Raw genomic sequence first — 21,523 nt, 5'->3', positions numbered from 1 at the left:
TTTTTTTTTAAAATCTTATGAATTCTCACTTTTGGGAGTGGTTAAGTGTGCGGACTCTTATCTGGGAGAACCGGGTTTGATTCCCCACTCCTCCACTTGCACCTGCTGGAATGGCCTTGGGTCAGCCATAGCTCTGGCAGAGGTTGTCCTTGAAAGGGCAGCTGCTGTGAGAGCCCTCTCCAGCCCCACCCACCTCACAGGGTGTCTGTTGTGGGGGAGGAAGGTAAAGGAGATTGTGAGCCGCTCTGAGACTCTTCGGAGTGGAGGGCGGGATAGAAATCCAATATCTTATTATTATTATTATTATTATTACTTTAAGACCACAATTTCATAAAAATATGCTACAACCTAATATTGCATAGCCTCATAACACATTTGTCAATTATGCGGAACATTTTTAAACATATGAAACTAACGACCAACTTCAGATCATGCTTATTGAGCATAATCAATAACAAATCGCAGTCCCTTAATTGCTAGTTATTCTGGAGGACACTGACTGATAAAAAGATGCACTGAAAGAAAATTAAAATATCCACTCACATTGTGTGTCAGTTCAAAGTATTTCTGACAGGCCAACTGGTAATGCATACCCTTCACCAGGTCCAAAATCTAGAAAGGGAAAAACGAAGCAATCAATTAAAAATATGTATAACAGCTGAAATATTCCATAACCTTTCCAAGTTGTGCCACAACAGACAGGTACAAGAATTTATACTCCATAACGTGACTTCTAAAAGTGCTAGGATCAAATTAATTAGATCAAAACAACTGCAAATGGAGCTCTGGTCCTCAGATGAGGCTCTTCCTCGTCTCCTCTCTGTGAAAGATCTTATGTTCCCAACAGATAACTCCAAAGAACTGAATGAAGTGTAAAAGGCTGCAGCTGAAATGAGGCCTGCACTAGTAGGAGTCATGGACCTGACAAAGTTTCACTCTGCTTAGAAAAAGACCCTGACATGGAAACTACTTATTGTTTTAGACAAACAGGAAGCTAGAAGCACTGTTTTACATCAGCTAGGTTGGGGACTTCTAACACAAATATTTAACCACTATCCAGGGCTTTCAAGTGTTGTCAAGTCACAGCTGACTAATGGGGACCACATAGGGTTTTTAAGGTAAGAGACATCCAGAGCTATTTTGCCACTGCCTGCCTCTATGTAGAGACCTGGGCTTTCCTTAGTGGTCTCCCTTACAATAGTAACAAGGGCTGACCTTGCTTAGCTTCCAAGATCTGATGAGGTAGGGCTTGCCTGGACTGTCCAGGTCAGGGCTTTACAGGAGGAAATCAGCATAAAATCTCATCTGTGACTCCAAATTTCAATCTAGGACCTGAACAACAGAAATATGACCTAGTTAAGTATAATCAAGGTTGTTTTTGTTTTTTGTAGCAGGAACTCCTTTGCATTTTAGGCCACACACCCCTGATGTAGCCAGTCCTCCTGGAGCTTACAGTAGGCCCTGTATTAAGAGCTCTGTAAGCTCTTGGAGGATTGGCTACATCAGGGGTGTGAGGCCTAATATGCAAAGGAGTTCCTGCTATAAGAAAAGCCCTGAGTATAATGTCACTATTTGTTTTGCACTACCATGTGCTACCATGTAAAACACTTAGAGTAAATTAGGAGAGTTGCAAAAAGCACTATTTCTACTTTCTGTACAAGTTGTATTCAGAATAAATTTTTCTATCAGTGCTCCTCAGAATGAGAAAGAGGACCTCCTGTTTTAACTACTATTAGAAGCATGTTCCTATCTCTGGTAAATACAGTTTGCTTTCCAATTCTACCTCATGTAATCTCTTCTGTTCTGAATAAACACTCTTATCAGCAAAATGCAATGCCATTTGAAAATTCAAGTTGTATGTCATTTTCTCTCCACCATTATATAATTAAATTGTATATTCTCTGCTTATCAAACACAAAAAAATGCTGAAACTAAGAGATAACCTCAGCAGAGAGAAAATTCTTGAGAAATGCAAATTTCCAGACCCTTTTCCAAAAGCTGACCTTCCTGTGTCAAGTGCAGCAATAAACTCAGCACAAATCCCTGCTGTCCTCATTATTGAAGACTGCCTTATAGTTACTGACAGATGCACAAATAATATTTGCTGAATATATCAAACCACAATGCTGCCGAGGAAGCATTTACTGGGTCTCTTTTGCTGCTACAAGTGCCACTGATTAAATGTCTGCCTTCCCTGTCACTTTCTGTTAAACAGCATGTGAAGAACATGGCAGCTAACTAACAGTGTGTCCAGGAATTTGTCAATTTGTTTTAGAATTTTTCTTAACATTTTAAAATTTTGCTTTAGCACAGGTTAAAATTTAAACAAAGCCAGAAACAAATTTATAAGACTTCAGATTTCATAAGGATTTGTGCCTTGTATCTAATGACTCATTCAAAGCTTAATGGCCTAATAGAAAGACAAAGCTAGCTTAATGGCTGCATTCAAACACAATCCAGAGAAACCAGTGGCCTGTGATGTGGGAGAGAAAAATTTTCTGATGCTATATTTTTCCACAAAAGTTTCTGCCCCACATATGTAAAATATAGTCTTTCTATATTTGTCAGGGCAGTTGTGTTGGAAATTAATCATGTCAGATGGGCTAAATATGAGATGTGGAGTCTGGTAAAACCCCAGTATTTGTATGTGGTCCAGAACTGTACATAGTGTATTTGCCTTCTTTTACTAACACTGCTTAATTTTTGCTAATGGGATTTATATATAGACAGATCACTGCCTTTTGGGGCTTAGACTTACAAGGGTATCAAGACTCTGCAGGGGTGGAAGAATGATTATGATCCACTCCCATAGCCTGATGGAGCTGATAAGTTTTTAGATGACACTGGGGAATTTTCCTGCTGATATGGTCAGCGCTCCTTTCACTGCCCTAATTGATTTCTGGAAGAGGGAAATTACCTGGGCAACTGACATGATTGCACCTAGGCATCCTCTCCCCAGTTGAAGAGCCTGAGCAGCCTCTAGTTTTACTGAGGGGCTTTGAGCAATGAAAAGACAGGGGAAACAGCTAGATTAGCGGTGGAGAAAGACATAGAATGAATCTGACAAGTCACAGGCTAGAGTTCATTCAAAAGCCTACTTCATGGCAAAGAAGCAATATTTTCCCACCACCAATGCACTGGTACAGTGTAGACCGGCTGAATTCTTCCAGGTGATCAGGAAACTATTGTACTCTGGCCAGTGGAAGTGGACTGCTCTGCAGCCCCCTGTGATTAAATGAAAGTGGCTGATATTCTTTGCACAGTACAAGACAGTTCTAATATTCAGCACCTACAATATAAACAGTTCACTGTGCCAGATTTTACCATAAGGCTGGAATTGTTTGGCAATTGGAATTTCAGAAATATTTGCATACATTTAGGAGACAACTGTGTATCCTGCTATGTTGGCTGTGCATATGCACAGATTAATATGGGAAGAACAGTCTCGAGGCCAATTTTGCTAATAGTGGCTAAAACCCACTGAATCCTCAGACCCAAGTACTATCTTGATATTCACACTGCGGAGCAGACAATAGAACCAGCCCTCATGTGACTACTTATATACAAGACAGAGCCTTCCTGGTAGCATTACGACAGATGACATCTTTCGTTCAAAAACTTGAACAACTGTCTCTAGGCTCACAAATGGACAACCAAACAATCTAATTTTGCTTTAACTTCTTTGCTTCTCTGATTAATTTTTTACTGCTCCTAGGAGGACAGTCAACATGCATAGCCACAGAAAGCAACATGTGCAAAGGCAGTCAGGGCTCCTTTGGTAGTTCAGTGGAAGGACTTTTTGGTAAGGGATTACAGGGAAGGGTAAGAAATGCAGAGCTTGCTAAACTGGCCTTTTCTGTAAAACTCGCAAAGTGTACGAGCACTCATCTTTCCAATACTAGTTGCTACTATTCATTCTAAGGTCTCCAGATCTAAAGTTACAGGACTAAGATGATGCTTTGCTACGTTTACTTCAGTAAGCATTGACCTTATTCATTCAAGCTCACTTTGAAGTCATTTTCAATAAAACAATACTTCTTAAAAGTTCTAGTAAAGATTAATAATATTTTATCAATGTCTTGCTTTTGTTTATTTATTTATTTAAGTAAAACATGTTCATGCTGCCTTTCTAGCTGATCAGGGGCCACAAACATAAAAACATTTAAACAAGTTTAAAATAAAGTTAGTCATAAGATCTGCAGCCATTATATCTATACATAGAAAGAAAATGGGGAGAAAACTGGCAATGTGCGCTGCCTGTGATCTCTTGTGTGCATTTTGCATGAAAGAAAAGAAATAAATCAACACAGCACAGAACTACGGAACCCAAGAGGACCTGAGCCAACTCTGGGGTGAGTCGGGCCAAGCTTTGAAGGGCTTCAGAAGCTCTATTTATTTATTAGAACATTTATACCCCACCTTTGCTCATGGTTCAAAAAGACAGGTTGCTTACCTGTAACTGTAGATCTTCGAGCGGTCATCTGTGCATTCACACTCATGGGATAGTGCGCCTGCGCCGATCCCCGAATCAGTACCTGAAAAAGCCCGGGATTTTTTCGCGCTCGGCGCCAACGGGCATGCGCAGGCGTCCCAATGCGCATGCCCACCGGCGCCCGCGCGGAGGATCCCGCCAGTTCCTTCCTGACCGCTGAAAGCCTCTTACTGGAGGGAGACCGTCAGCAGTGGGGAAGGAGGGCGGGTAGTGTGAATGCACAGATGACCACTCGAAGATCTACAGTTACAGGTAAGCAACCTGTCTATCTTCTTCGTGGTCTCTGTGCTTCACACTCATGGGAGACTAGCAAGCAAAGCATACCTGGAGGCGGGAAGACGGTCAACCTGAAGACACAGCTTGCAGCACCGCAGCTCCCAACCGAGTCCTCTGCTGAGCATGCACGTCCAGCGCGTAGTGCTTCATGAAGGCATGCGGAGAAGACCAGGTAGCCGCCTTGCAGACATCAGAAAGGGACACACCTTTCAGGAATGCCACCGACGTGGCCATCGCCCTTGTGGAGTGTCCACGAACAGGTCCAGGTAAAGGCCTCTTAGCCAGCAAATAACAAAGTTTAATTGTCTCAGTAAGCCACTTGGAAAGTCTTTGAGACGAAATCTTGGACCCTAACTTGGGGGCAGAGTAGGAAACAAAAAGCTGGTTATCCTTACGAAAACCCCGTGAACGATCCAAATAAAACAGAAGGGCACGCTTGACATCTAGCGCATGCAACCTACGTTCCTCATCCGAGGAAGGGCTAGGGTAAAACGTGGGTAACCAAACTTCTAAGTTCAGGTGAAATTGGGAAACCACCTTGGGGAGAAAAGTGATGTCTGGAGCTAAGGAGACCCCCGCTTCCCTGAAGGCAAGGTAGGGGTAGTCACAGCGCATCGCCGTGAGCTCCCCCGCACGACGTGCCGAGGTGATGGCAACTAAAAATGCAGTCTTCCAAGACAAAAGTTGTAAGGAACATGTTGCCATGGGCTCAAAGGGACGACGAGTCAACTTGTCCAGAACCAGAGTCAAGTCCCACAACTGTGGAGGGGATCTAGAAGGGGGGTGAAGGCGAAACAGCCCCTTCATAAACCTCTTGGAATGAGGGTGAGCAAAAACAGAGTAACCCTCTACTGAAACATGGAAAGCAGAGATAGCTGCCAAATAAACCTTGATGGAAGAGAATACCAGCCCCTCATTCACCAAGGCTAAAAGAAAGTCAAAAATTGCCGACAGCCCGACAGAGTCAGGAGGCGTAGGGGAGTCAGCCACAAAGTTACTAAACTTCTTCCACTTCCTCTCGTAAGAGGCACGAGTGGAAGGCTTCCTGCTGCTTTGGAGGACTTGCTGGACCCTGGTGGAAAACCCTACTGGTCGATGAACCACGCCGTCAGCTTCAGGTGAGGCACGTTGTGATGAAGTACGTGCCCGCCCTGGGCCGACAACAGGTCCGGATCTTTCGGGAACTGGTAAAAGACCCCCCCCCCCCGACTGCTGGAGCAGGATCGGGAACCAGCTCTGACGGGGCCACCATGGAGTCACCAGGATGCAACGTGGCTTCTCCTGCACTAACTTGTGGATTACCCTCGTCAGCAGAGGCAAGGGTGGGAACATATAAAGGAACCAGCCCCCCCACGGAAGTAGGAGTCCGTCTCCCAGCGAGGCTGGATCCGCACCTCCCCTGGCACAGAACAAGGGGCACTTCTTGTTCTCCGCTGTGGCGAAGACGTCCAGCTGTGGGTACCCCCAACGCTGGAACACCGGCTCCAGGGACCGCCATTGCAGCTCCCATTCGTGTGGGAGAGCACCACCCCTGCTGAGAGAGTCCGCCTGAATGTTGAGGACCCCCGGCAGATGTGTTGCCTTCAGAAAAATGTCCCACTGGAGGCACTCCGTCCAGAGATCCATCGCTAGCGAGCACAGCCTGCGGGACACCGTCCCCCCCTGTCTGTTTATATAACACAGGGCAGTGGTGTTGTCCGTAAGCAGTGCCACAGTCTTCCCTGCTAGCAGAGGGCGGAAGGAGCGAAGGGCGAAGTGAACCGCCAGCAGTTCCAAGTAATTTATATGGCACCGACTCAGTTCCGGAGGCCACTGGCCCCCCACACACAGATCTTCCAGGTGAGCTCCCCACCCCCACATGGAAGCATCGGTAGCGATAGTCACGGTAGGGGTCGGTAGATGAAAGGGAGCCCCTTGACAGATGTTGCTCTCCGATCCCCACCATTGCAGAGATTGGATAGTCCCAAGAGGGATGGAAAACCTCTTCCGAGGCGAGTCTCTGAGAGGACGAAAATGGCGTAAGAACCATAGTTGCAGTCCTCTCATTCGCAGTCTTGCGAAACGTAGCACGCTTGTCGTCGCAGCCATCAGCCCCAGCATCCGCTGGAGCTGCTGAGCCGTGCCCCACGGCCGCCTTCGAAGAAGCTGTACCAGATTGATGATGTCCTTTGCTCTCTGTGCAGGAAGGAATGCTCGGTGTCAATCTGTATCCAATAGGGCCCCTATGAATTGAACTGTCCTGGATGGAGTAAGATGGGACTTCTCCAGGTTGATCTGCAAACCCAGGGTGTCGAGCAGACGCAGAGTGATGGCAATGTGCATTGTTAAACTCTCCTTCGACTTCGCTACAAGAAGCCAGTCGTCGATGTATGGGAAGACAACAACTCCCTGAAGACGAAGGTGGGCAGCCACCACACTCATCAGCTTCGTGAACACCCGAGGAGCGGTAGACAGTACAAACGGCAGGGCCCTGAACTGGAAATGCCGAGCACCCACTGTAAACCTTAGGAAACGCCTGAACGCAGGGTGGATGCTGACATGGAAGTAGGCATCCTTGAGGTCCAGGGTCGCCATCCAGTCTCCCTGATTGATGAGAGGCAGGATAGTTTGCAGGGTGGCCATTCTGAACTTCTGGTACAGAATGAATTTGTTCAGACTCCGAAGGTCCATGATAGGCCTCAAGCCCCCGTCCCGTTTGGGGACCAGGAAGTAGCGGGAGTAGAAACCTCCTGTCCTGGCCTCCGGCGGAACTACCTCTATGGCTTGTTTCTGTAGGAGGTTGTTCACCTCCGCCAGCAGAGGTGGGGAAGGGGGAGTGGTAACTACCACGGACTGGTCTGGGGTCTGAACAAACTCTATTTTGTAGCCCTCTTTTACGATGGATAGCGCCCACCTGTCTGTGGAGATCAACTCCCAGGCAGGCAGGAAAGGGCGTAGGCGGATGGAAGAGCCAAGAGTGGGAGCGATGACGCGTGCTTGTAGGAAGTCAAACCCCCTGCTTCTGGGGACGGGCCCCCTTAGACTTGCTGGAGGGCTGGGTCCTGTAACGGTTCCTGCCGTTACCAGAGTAGGAGGGTCGTTCAGGCTGTGCAGGCCGGGGACGCCATTGTTCAGGGGAGAACCTTTGGTAGGGTTTCTTGGTCCAGGGCTTAGGCCACTGCTTGGATCTAGAAGTTTTGGGAGTGGATTGGGCGCCCAAGTTCTTAGAGGTCTTGACGCTCTTATCGAACTCTTGCAGCACCGAGTCGGTTGTGGTGCTGAAGAGTCCATCACCCTCAAAAGGCAGGTCCTCAATGAAGGTTTTTGTGTCTTGGTGGAGTGCCGTGGTCCGGTGGGGAGGAGTGAACCTTCCTTGCCTTCGAGGAGGAGGAGACCACCACTGAGTTCGGACGTGGGTGGGTAAACAAAAATTCGGCACCTGCCTCCTGGACCCTGTACATGTGGTCCAGGAGTTTAGAGGAGACCGGTGTCGAAGAAGGCTTCTTCCAGGGTTCTTTGAGGGCCTGAAGAATCACCTTAGTAACCGGGAGGGCCACCGCAGTGGACGTGTTCCTCTGCATTATATCGAACACGTTGTCATCCACTACGGGTTCCGGCTGGGTCACAGGCAGTCTGAGGGTGGCAGCAATACGTCTCACGAGGTCCCCATAGGACTTCAGATCCTCCGACGGCGAAATCGGGAGGTCCTCCGCCGTCTGGGAACCTGGTGAGGGCTCCAAGTCCTGAGCTTCACTGTCCGACTCCGATGACGAAGAGTCACGTTGGGTGGAGTGTTCTGAGAGCCTCGGGGTCGACTCTCGCGGTGGCAGCTGAAGCGGTTGTAGTCTCCGAGGGGCTTCGACCGGAACTAGCTGTCGATCCGGGGGAACCGACGCCGACGCCGATGCCTTCCGGGAGCGATGCGAGACCCTCGACACCGAAGAGAACTCCGAAGCTTGCTCCCAGTCTTGGTAGTCCTCCGGGTACCAACGGTAGGATTCATACCGGGAGTAGGGAGGCTGCCACCGACGCTGCTCCCATGGTGGTATCGGGAAGCGTTGCAGGGTATAGGGTGGATCTCGCCTGGCTCGGGGCTTGAATGGCGGGTCTATGACCGGTGCCGAAGCATCCACTTCCGACGCCGAATCGCTGATCGACCGTCGACGTGAGCCCGAAGACGAAAACCGTTGGGTGAGGTCAATCTCCGGCTCCTGCTCCGACGCCGACAGGCGTTGCTGGGTCGCTGGGCTTTGGCGCGGGGAAACCCGAATCGTTTTCGGTGGGTTTGCCGATGTCGATGCGCCCCCCGACGGGGAAGGAGTGCGGGGTCGCTTCCGCTTCTCCTTTGACTTCGCCTTTTTCGGAACTCGGGTCCCCGAGTCCTCACGGCGTTTCTTAGCGGGCGTATCCACCGAGCCCTCGCGGGAACGTTTTGTGGAGCCACGCTCTTCCGGCAGTTCTACAGTCGGGATCGGAGCGGCATCGGCCGATGTGAGCTCCTGTGCCGGGGTGTTAGTCGATTTCTGTGCCGATCCCTCCATCGGTCGATGAGGTCGAAGCGCCGATTCGGTCAACGCCGCCGATAATCGAGCCGCACGGTTCTTCCTGGTCTGTTTCGAGAACCGAAAGCAGTGCGGGCACGACTCAACTCTGTGCGACTCTCCCAAGCACAGCAGGCACAGAGAATGGCCGTCCGGAGGGGCAATCTTCTTCCCGCAAGCACGGCAGCGCTTGAAAAACCCCCAGCGACTTTCCATAAGCAGTCGCGCGAACACAACTTCTTTCTACTCAGAAACGCCTGAGAGAAAGGCGGGGGAAAGCGAAAGCGGAATACCCCAAGGGGCAGTCCGCCGGACAACGAAGAACGCTTTTTTTTTTACTAACTATCACTAGCTAATACTAAAGACTAACTAACTAACTATTTACAAAGATAAACGGGCTAAAACGAGAGAAAAGTGCTCTCACCAACCGGAGAAACAGAAAGGGAACCTCTCTAGCGCAGCGGTCAGAAAGGAACTGGCGGGATCCTCCGCGCGGGCGCCGGTGGGCATGCGCATTGGGACGCCTGCGCATGCCCGTTGGCGCCGAGCGCGAAAAAATCCCGGGCTTTTTCAGGTACCGATTCGGGGATTGGCGCAGGCGCACTATCCCATGAGTGTGAAGCACAGAGACCACGAAGAAGATCAGCTTGTAATAACAATGCCAGGGAAGAGGCGTTCAACAAGTCCCAGCAGCTGTGGGGAGAGTGGCTGGCATGGTAAGAACGTTTAGCCAAGTCAAAAGTGCAAAAGAATGAGAGCAGAAGAAGAAGAACAGGCCAAGAACACTTCCGATGTTCTTACTTGCACCATGCACCCCTAGCACAGGACTGAAGTCCCCATGTTTCCTAGAGAAGAGAGTTCATCCAACACAATGAAAAGATGCCACACACCAGGTCATGGAGACCACAAGACAAGGATTAGTTGAAAGATTCTCTAAAGGGAATGGGAAACAATGGCGGGTATGTTCACTTACAAATAGACTGAGTGCAAGCAGAGATTTGTGAAGCTTTCCTGAAAACAAATTGTTGCTGTAGTTTTAAAAACAGGACAAAACAACAGCACACTGCAAAGCAATTTTGTATACTGAGATCTGTTTATGGCAGTCCAGTACAATAAAGCCTTTCAAAGCAAACATGTACATGAAGTTAATGGGTTATTAGAACTGTATATTACATAAGACAATTAACTAATGCATATCACAGTACCCATTCTCTGCAAAACATAATTTTTCAATGTCAAAAATGATTTTAAAATTCCAGGGAAATGTTGTCATTAACTCCCACTTTCATTAATACCCTGAAGTTATAATGAGCAGCAATAAACCAGAAGCTCTCATTGTCCTTGATGAAATACAAAAAGAGCATTATATTCCTAGGAAACAAAACTATCAATCCATTTGTCGGTATTGTGAAGAGAAAACTTCCTGGGAGAAAAGTGCTAAAGCATATACTAAAATCTGATTTACAGGATACTTTGTGTGCATTGTGACACACTGTACATAGTATTAAACATCGCTACTAAACTCAACCAAAAGGAAATGCCTGATGCCACATTACTGAAGTATCAGAAAAAAATATGCCCTACCTGACTGATCCCAGTGGAAGGAACTTTATATGCCTGCAGCTTCTGCTTCAGCAGCTCAGGATCACTGTGGCGGAATGGGCACCCTAACAAGCAAAAGAAGGATATTTATCCAGAAGTTAGTACAATAACACACTTGAGAGACTGGCTAAACAGTTCCTAATTGTCTAACAGCTTATTAATACAAAAGTTAATTGCCCATGTATAGAATTGCTTTACTCTTCTTCTAAATGACTACTTCGCTCTGTGGTATCATGACACTATAGGCTCAAGAATTATACCAAACATTACAACGAGCAGACCAAGATTCTCATTTATCTGACAAAATTCAATTAAATTCTGTACTAGCAGCTATGAAAATACACAAAAATCTGTAACATACGATACAGAGAGACTGTAACTAGGCAATTATTGCAGCAATGGCAGATAAAAGGAAGATAAAAATAAAATGTTTAGTATCTGGGAGACTCTGATTTGAAGTTCTCTAGGTGACCCTGGACAAGTCAACGGCTCTCAGCCTAACCTACCTCACGGTGTTGAGAGAATAAAATGGAGGGCGAAAAAATGGTATTGTAAGTCACTCTGGGTGTCCATTGTGAATGAAAGCAAGGCATAAATAAATAAAATGACTTTACATGATCCCAGGAGGGAGAAGGATAAATGCTGCACACAACTGTATACAAAATATTTATGCTGGAGATCTGAAAATATTTCATTCTATTGATTTCAATGAGACTGCACTGGTTTAAAATAAAAGTCACAGCTAAGCTGGTATATGATTAACAGTTTGTCAGCAGATACCAACTATGTGACTTATTATGCTGTTATTTAAAATAGATGTAAACATAAAACATAGTATTGAAAATTTAGATTTACAGCTCTTATGATACACCTTTAGTACATGCAAAAGTCTCCCACACAGTTGGCTACAGACATGTAGGCAGCACACTCCTCAGCCTAGCCTATCTAGCAGGGTTGTTGTGAGGATAAAACTGAAAAGTGAGAACTCACATTGGGACTCTACTGAGACCTAAAATGGGGTGTGTTAAGTGTCGTCAAGTATTTTCTGACTTATGGCAACCCTATAAATTAACGACCTCCAAAATGTCCTCTCATTAACATCCTTGCTAACATCTTGCAAACTTCCTTAATTCAATCAATCCATTTCTTGTTGGGTTTCCTCTTTTCCTACTTCCTTCAAATTTCCTAGCATTTTCCTAGCATCTAATTAAATAAACCCATGTAACTCCAATATTAAATAATTGTTTTAAAAGCAGATACCAAATTAAGAGATTTCAGCTTGGGTGGGGGGGGGGAATCCTGAAAATTCCCAAAGTTCTAATTCTGGAGAGTAGCATAAGCTTCAGCATATTTTATTAAGAGGTCAAAATGCTTATCCATTTAAAAATATTCAAATTATTTATTACTATCTGAGAGTTTTCAGACAAAAGCATTAAAGAACTTTACTGTTTGTCTTGTAGGGGGAAAGCAGAAAATCTGCAGAAAGAAGAGAAGAGAAACAGCGAGAAGCTCAGTGAAGCACACACTGAAGTGCTGCTGAATGAATCTCTCTTGCTGACCTAGTTCTGTAATAAGACAAATCACCGAAAGAGTAACAGCACACCAGTTTGACAGTGATGACTGGCATAAGCTGCAAAACTAACTTCTGCCAGTAATGCAGGTAGCCAATCAGTTGGTTTCCAAAGCTGCTGGGTTCTCAAGCATTGTGAACATGTCAGGTGTAAGCACTCACCATGATAATCCCCTTGGCCTGGTGGATTGGACAGGATAATTTTCATGCAGCTGTATGGAGTATAATCAGTTCGCTTTCCTTCTTTTCCATAGTTATGCCGGATGCTGTAAGCATATCCTTTGTCAAACTGAACAGCAAGCACATTAAAAAAGAGAGAGATGGTTTGCATTTTAATTGTACCTGAGGCCCGCAATTTCACTACTATGAAAGGTAAACTATTGGGACTTCAAGAAGTTGTATTTGATAAAGTCTTCCTATGAGAACAAATTTAGAAGTGAAAATTAAAATGTATTTAGCAGCAAATATTCCTCTATTCTTACAGTGGAATTCTAAGCAGAGACACACACTTCTATATCCATGGAAGTCAGTGGGTTTAGAACAATATAATTATGTTTAGGACTGCACTATTAGTTATCTACCATAGGATTTTTAAATGCAGCGTAAAGAAATAATCCCAAATTATAAGGAAAGGGGGGAGGTAAAAGCACCCCAAAGCAACCACAGAGAAGCAAGCACAGACATTCCAACCCCCCTAATATTAGGCTGGACCTCATAGATCTGTTCTGCAAACAGCTGCTTTTTCATTTGGCACAAGGAGCTTCCACTGACACAAAAGGGTTCCATGGCACCATTAGCAAAGTGGATCTGCAAGCTTCAACCTATTATATTTATCTTCTACAATGTGCCCTATCAGTATATTCTCAAGATGAGAAAACATCTTTCCCCCCTATAGTTCCTTCTAATCCTTATAAGACTCCAGCACCAGTCCCTTTTAACTTATTTATTGTGGGTTATAACCTGCTTTTCATCCATTCTCTTATTATCCTTCTTGCGACCAGAACTCTCAAATAACTCACTGAGACAAGATATTATGCAATGTTTGGGAAACTAGCAACAAGTCAAAGAAAAGAGAAGAGAGGCAACTATGCTTTACTGTTCCATCAGAAATTAGCCAGCACTTTCTGCATAAGCCACTCTAGAGTGACCTAGAATAGTTATGAACAACTGCATAAGAAAGTCACCCATATGAAATGGTGGTTAAAGGCTGACTGTAGGAGTTTGTTTGACAATCTGACACTCTTGCAGTGATGTTTCTACTCATGTATTTGCCCTTTGTCTCTCCTTCAAATGGAAAGTACAAATCAAACAGCTTAAGAGATCAGTGTTATTCACTTTTATTCAGAAGCCCAAAGAATTAAACACATGAATCTGCCTTATACTGAATCAGACCATTGGTCCTTCAAAGAAAGTACTGTCTACTCAGACTGGCATTGGCTCTCCAGGGTCTCAAGCTAAGGTCTTTTACATCACCTACAATCTTACTGGAAATACTGGGGATTGAACCTGGGATCTTCTGCATGCTCTACCACTGAGCCACAGCCCCTCAACTTTAAAGACTGAGGAGTGTGCATCATCAGAAAGATTGGTTTGTGATCAAGTTTTACATTATTGCAATATCACTAGGAGCACTAAAATTGATATATATGAACTAAAAAAACCCTTTAGAGGTTGACTTTTAAGAAATGTCTGCTTTATCATTCAGAACTTCAAAAGTACTAAGATTAATTTACCTCAGATGGTTTCATCATTTCAAAAAGCCCTAGCATACAGTTGAGGGGGAATAAATCATGCATTACGAAGAAAGAATTTTTGCACCTTTAACACCATGTAAGTCTTTCTGTTACAAGCCCCACACAGATTAATATTTGACTATATTCCCAGACAGATATGTGACAAAATCCTCTTCTACCCATTACTCCACATTGGTTTTGAATTGGTAGGATGCTGCTGCTGCCCAAACTACCCTGAGAGGACTGCCTCCCCACCCCTGTGTAACTTCTTCATGAGGATTTGGAAATTTACAATATGATTCTAAGGACAAAACACAAGTGCTGTCATAGGGTAATTTATATGGTGGTAATGAGAGGAATGGGAGCGCACTATGCAGAATTATTCCCTTCCAACTCTGTTTAGGATTGTGCAGTTAATCTTTTTTTTTTTTTGCATGCAAGACACACCTACATTTCTGAAGTTTGCTGCTTGTTTTTAACATGGTTACAATAAATATTCCATTAGTAGTCAAACAGTAAAAGAAAAATTATTTCCTCTGCCTTTCCCCAAATCCCAAGCAAAATCAACACAACTGTTCAGTCCAAGGGAGAAGAAGCAGGCTTTTCAAGGATCAGAATTTGTCCCTGTCACAAGCAAGATCAACACAACTGTTCAGTCCAAGGGAGAAGAAGCAGGCTTTTCAAGGATCAGAATTTGTCCCTATGACAATCACACAGTTAATGGACCCGTCTATCAAACTGACAGAAAGGAGAATTCAAAACATTAACAACCCATGACATGAATCAGCTGCTGGGAAACCTCTCAGAAATATGATCATAACATGTAGCAAAGGGGGGGGGGCATATCCTAAAGGAAACAGTGTTGTTTTAGTTCTGCATAGTTAAATGAGGAGAGGGGAATGATGATAGGATGACTTTTTAAAAATTGTTTCTTTCATATCATGTATGTATTGTTTCTTTCATACCATGTATGTATGTATGCATATTCAAACTGAACCTGTCAGAAATACAATTTTCTAAAAAATCACAGCACTGGTTTGAAATCTTTAACATACTGGTACAGTTTAGTATTTCCAAGGACTGTGTATATTTAATCTTCTGAAATGCAAAATACGCTTACCAACTTTGTAAGACAGTTATCTCTCACAGTCCCTAAGAATCAGATAGATTTCAGATACACATGGCAAAAATTCAAATTGGTTGTGGGAAAAGCTTTCCAGTTTTAAATTTTAATTTCTACAGTGTGTATTAAGAAGTCACACTTTAATACTGTTCGAATATTGTGTTTCATTATACAAGCTGAGAAAAATAATATCCTTGAATTTCCATTATAAACACCTCTCTTTAAAATAATTGGATGGGGGATATGATATAACTATAAATTCATAAAATATGCATTAATTAAAATTGTGTATATGTGTTAAGCGCTGCAATGTCGCTTATGACTTATGGCAACCCTATGAATTAATGCCTCCAAAACATCCAAAACATTGCTCAGGTCTTGCAAACTGAAGGCAGTGGCTTCCTTAAGTCAATTCATCTCATGTCGGGGCTTCCTCTTTTCCTACTGCCTTCAACTTTTCCTAGCATTATTGTCTTTCTCAGTGACAGTGTTTTAAAATAAAATTATGATGGAACATACATAATACTTAGGGATGAGAGCATACCAGGAAAGCCCAGTTCAGTACAGGACTTGCAAACAGGGCGGCCCCAAACTGAATCCCCAAACAAAAAAACTGCCCAAACTGAACCGGTTTGGTTGGCATCACCCTACCCCCCGGTGCGCACTCATCACTAAGAAGTGATGTGTGTTGGCCCTCTGACATGCTCATGTCACTTCTGGGTGGTGTTGGGTCATACCCCCAGCATGCCCGCATTATCCTGAAGTGACATAAGCATGTTGGCAGCAAGCTTGCATCGCTTATAAATGAGACAGGTGCACCAGGGGCAGGACCCAACACCACCCAGAAGTGGTTTGCCAAACACACATGCCAAACCAAGCAGAAAAGCTTGGTGACTGGGGGAAAGCGCTCATGAACTTCAAACCAGGTAAAGTCCAGTTAGGACTTTGGCTCAGGTTCAGGTCTGTGTCCATCCCTAATAATATTCCAGTCATCCAACAATATTTATATTTAGCCTTTTAATGTCTACCATTTTGTACACTTCAATTTTTAGGGAATATAAAATAATAATAAATAAAATATTGACAAACCATTTTTAATTTATTTAAAGCATTTCTATGTCGCCTTTCCAACCAAATAGGATCTCCAAGGCAGCATAAATAAAAACAGAATTTAATATAAGGTATATATATAACCAGGGCTTTTTTGGTTTAAAAAAGTCCATCAGGAACTCATTTGCATATTAGGCAACACCCCCCTGATGTCACCACTGTTTTACATAGGGCCTTTTTGTAGGAAAAAGTCCAGCAGGAATTCATTTGCATATCAGGCCACACCCCTGACATCAAGCCACCCAGAACTGCATTCCTGTGTGTTCCTGCTCAAAAAAGCCCTGTATATAACATATTTAAACAATGTACCAACAACATATAGACATACAAACAAATCACAACTAGACAAGAGGACCAGTAAGAAGTTATTGGGGAGGGGGTATGCTCAGTGGAAGACAATGATAGAGGGAAACAGACCACCCTGAAGAGAAAGTTCCAAAGTTTTGGCACCACAACTAAGAAGTCCCTTTCTTAGCTTACTACCTGTCTTGCCTCAGATGGAGGGGGCACCCAAAACTGGAGGGGACAGGTATATGAACAATGCCTGGCTTTCCATGTGTTATGAGTTCAGCATTACAATAAATGATTGAATTTCAAGGAATAGTAAGAAAAGAAACACTGTAAACCAGGGATTCTCAGTTTGGTCCACATGGACACCACAGCACCCGCTAACACCTTTCCGGATGCCCACTATATGCTTTTAAAGAGTGGGTGGAATCAGGTGAGACTTTTACTCAGCAAGGCTTATGACTGGCCACTGGAGTTTTGATTGGCTGCATAGTTTTTAACAGCATAAGGATCTTCACTGTGTAACTGCAAGTAAGCCACAACAGCCATTTTGTGGCTGGCCCCATCTACTGCAACATCCATTCTGTGGCAGCCATTTTGCAGCTGCACCCACCATATGGTATTGAAGAAGAAGAAGATGAAGAAGATATTGGATTTATATCCCGCCCTCCACTCCGAAGAGTCTCAGAGCAGCTCACAATCTCCTTTACCTTCCTCCCCCACAACAGTCACCCTGTGAGGTGGGTGGGGCTGGAGAGGGCTCTCACAGCAGCTGCCCTTTCAAGGACAACCTCTGCCAGAGCTATGGCTGACCCAAGGCCATTCCAGCAGGTGCAAGTGGAGGAGTGGGGAATCAAACCCGGTTCTCCCAGATAAGAGTCCACACACTTAACCACTACACCAAACCAGCTCTCCAACCAAACCACTACACCAAACCAGCTCTCTCAACCCTTGGTTGAGATGGAGCTGAGATATGGTATCATAATTCTAAAGGTTGGTCTCAAAAAGATTGGGGACCCTTGCTGTAAACATTCTGGACTTCAGTTATTCAAAACAGATACTACAGTAAAGTGTTTGAAACAAATATTTCTCTATCCCACTCAGCTGCTAATACTACAAGAGTGCCTGAAGAGCTATGAAATAATGCAGCAAGACAGTTAAACTCAGCTACTGATGTGCCTTAGAAATACAATATAAAATGTAATCTGCCACTGTTCCACTAGTTTACTTAACCTTGCTGTGCACCAATGAGCTGATTAGTAATTTAAGGTCTGAGAAGAGGGAAGTTTCTGAGGGAAACATAGAGGCATGATTTAGTTTAATATGCATCTACATTGGCTACAGGGCATAATTAAAACTACATCACTCCTTTAAATCTACATAATTATATCCCAAAGACATTCTCATTAGTATCTTTTACTTTACAGCTAAACCAAAAGAGGCCTTGGGTCTACAAGGTCAGACTTCCTAAAAACATAATACAGTAACACTGAAAGTAAAACAGCTAATCTAAAATGGCAAGGATGGTTCTGGAATGTGATTTATTGTGAAAATCCAAAATTCCCAAACGTGAATATCCATTACTAATGATCAAAGAGCCACAAACTGCCTTTAAAAAGCTTTATTATACACTTATTAATATGGAATTACTGAGTGGCTTATTAATTTATGGCAATAGGATTGCAATATTTTATTCCAAAGTATTTTTTCAACCAGCTATTTAGTTCTTAATTCATTTAAAAGATGCACATATTCGGTTCTGACACCAAACAACAATCCTTCACAATAATAGTCTGGATTCGAGTGTAATTCTGAGAACAAGTTTGTGATAGTAAGACAACAGGTAGTAGTGTTCAAATAAATGAAACTATAGATCAGGGGTGGCCAAACTTGCTTAATGTAAGAGTCACATAAAATAAACATCATATGTTTGAGAGCCACAACAAGACATGAATGTCAGATGTTTGAGAGTCGCAAGGAAGGGAGAGAGGGGTGGAAAGAAAGCAACTGTAACTTTAAATGCATTCTCCAAGCCACCGGCTGGCTTGGCTTGGATATAAAAAAATAAATGCTTTCTCCAAGTCAGCCAACAGGGCAGTGGAGGCTTTAAGAGCCACAAATATGTGTGAAAGAGTCACATGTGGCTCCCGAGTCTCAGTTCGGCCACCCCTGCTATAGATTCTCTAGGGCATCCCTGTAGTAGGGCTTTATCCCCTTACCCAACTCCTCACACCGGCAGATATTATCATCCCCCTACCAAGCTCCTCACACAAGACACAGGGCCTCTATGAACCTGAGCCCCCCATACAGAACATTTTACTAAACACTTAACCAAGCCACAATATTCACTGACTAAGGGACTTCATAGCTTAGGAGCAAGAAAAGTAAGGACACCACACACAAAAAAACCCCTAACACCCCTGAGATCACTGTTAGAGCTAAGCTACAATGAAAAGTGTTTTGAGCAAGACTCTCATATGCATATAGGAGGGCATTTTTATAAAGGGAACAGGGCTGTAGTATAATAGGATGATTCAGAAGGATGCTTTTATAAATAGGGTTGTATTCCACTGTTTATGTATGCTTTATCTTACTGTATTGCCTTCTACTTCTGTAATTCTACTTCTGTAATTCTATTTTCTGCATTGTTTATGATAGCCATTGTTTTCTAATTCAGTAATCCTAGCCCTGTTGCATTGTTTACTGGATGTCTTATGCCATCTGATTGCATTGTTTTATATTGTGTCATTTGCTTTGAGTCTCAGAGAGAAAAGTGGGCTATAATTGAAGGTAATAAATAATGTTTTTGCTGTTATTAATGCCTGCACCTAAAAGAGACAGTGAAAAAGAAACACTTGTTTTCTAGCCTGTCAAGCTACTTGAGACATGGTACATGTATAACATCCTTAATATTTTTATTATTAAGGGGGGCGATTAAGGCCATGGTACTAGGGTACAGCAACTTTTTCTACTTGCTTACTTACCCCTCTGCAGCTGCTACTATACCATCTTGGGGTGGGGGGGGAGACTTGTACAGAAATTGGGAGTCTACAGCAACTGCTTTTGAAATTAAACATTAAGGAATCCAGTCACACTAACCAAATCTGATTTTCAGACCAAGATATATTAAGAGACAATTCCAGAACTTTATTCAATAACCCAGCAAGGCTAGAATTTCTTGCATTATCCATAACAGAAAATTCATATTAGTACCAGTGTTTATTTATTTATTTATTTATTATTTAGAATTTATATCCTGCCCTTCCCACGAGTGTTCAAGCTCATTACGTACGTTGATTACCTATAACCAGTCAACCATCCTGCTTTAACCAGTTAACCATCCTGCTTGCAAGATGGGATGGGGGAGATAAAAACCCCTAGCCATAGAGATGGTCAAGTGCCCATGCTACACTAGTGTGCGTTAGTGGCCAGCTTCATGTGAAATCTTGAAATGGAGGAATTCTAATTTCAAAGCTAATGAAGACAGTTTTCCTCAGTTACAAATAATATAGGCCAGACTAATAGAAGTCTACAGGGGGTGAAACGTTTCCTTGTCCACAATAGGAAACAAATATCACCATTTCATTTATAAACATCTGGATAAACAGGTACTGGGGACTTTTTCAGTCCCATCTTTGGTTTCCCCAACCTTCCTTTAGAAATCTCTTCCAACTACCCTCCATGCTCAGGGGACTGGAAGTAGCATCTGTGGGATTCAGTTTATAACAAAGACATGCAGATATTACAGAAACAGATGCCAGGTTAAAGCCTGGAAAACCAATATACTTGCATATTGAAAACCAAGCTACTCTGTGTAAGAAAGTAACTGGCACCTTCTGATGATACACCATTATTTCATATTGGATGATGACATAAAGCAGAGAGAGGCCTGAATTAACTGAATTAAGGCATACATAGGTTTCCAACAGCTGTCTGTAAAAAAAAACAACTTCTGAAAACAAGGAGGTATAACTTTAATTATAAACTTTATGTCTATAAGTGCATGGGAAGGAACAAGAAGTTATATTTGCTTTTGGGTGCTGCAGGTCATCAAACCCAAGCTAATTCAGCTTCACCATTATGTTGGTTTTCCAATACACAGAATAGCTTTTAGTTCAGTAGGGGAGGGGGAGAACTATCCATTTACCTAGTCTTCTAAAGGAAGGGAGGAATCAGTAGTGCTATTGCACCAAGTATTTTCATAATGTATCAGAAAGATGTGGAAGCAAGAGCAGTATGCTAGGGAAAGCTACTAATAGACTTGTATCTTGCTTTGAAACATTTATTGACTACTGCAGGGAATGTGCTAGCCTTACTTTTGTTCTCAATATGGTCCAAGACTCACTGTAAAGAGATAATTTGCAACTACCACTCATTTCGAACTTCTTACACTGCAGAGTACTTGGATCCTTATCTATTTTATAGCTGGGGTTCAAAAATCCTGTGAAATGATTGCCATGAATCCAAGAGAGCTTTACGTTTATTTTTCTTAGAACTGAAGTCTTCCACGCTATACCACAAGCTGTTTAGGAAACGGAGGTAGTTTCAAAAGTGGTTATTTTAATAATGTGATGTAGAAGATGTTGTCCCCCTGCCCCCCAAAAAAGAACAAAAAACATGGTGAAAACTTCCTACATGAGACAAAGCAACTCTCTGGATTTTAACCAATATACCTAAATGTTCATTCTTAGAATGCACCTTAAATTCATCTGGAGGCTGATTATTTCATAGAAAGATCCATACAAGGTATTATTTTTGTGTGGTTTATCACTATAACATGAAACATAAGAACCTAAAAAAGCATAGAAT

The 21,523-nt window shown here is 43.4% G+C and overlaps 1 protein-coding gene across 1 annotated transcript in view; it reads right to left on the bottom strand.

The window, feature by feature from the left end:
* Positions 1 to 480: 480 nt before the first annotated feature.
* LOC132590896 (DNA primase large subunit-like) overlaps positions 481 to 21,523 on the bottom strand; it is a 113,202-nt gene continuing 92,159 nt past the window's right edge. The window contains exons 11-13 of the mRNA XM_060263820.1: positions 12,623 to 12,749; positions 10,873 to 10,955; positions 481 to 612 (exon numbers count right to left, since the gene is read on the bottom strand). Coding sequence (XP_060119803.1) covers positions 481 to 612; positions 10,873 to 10,955; positions 12,623 to 12,749 — 342 coding nt within the window. The remainder of the gene's footprint in view (positions 613 to 10,872; positions 10,956 to 12,622; positions 12,750 to 21,523) is intronic.

The sequence above is a fragment of the Heteronotia binoei genome, unplaced genomic scaffold (genome assembly GCF_032191835.1).
Source record: "Heteronotia binoei isolate CCM8104 ecotype False Entrance Well unplaced genomic scaffold, APGP_CSIRO_Hbin_v1 ptg001006l, whole genome shotgun sequence".
NCBI lineage: Eukaryota > Metazoa > Chordata > Lepidosauria > Squamata > Gekkonidae > Heteronotia > Heteronotia binoei.
This window is presented reverse-complemented; position numbering and strand designations above follow the sequence as displayed.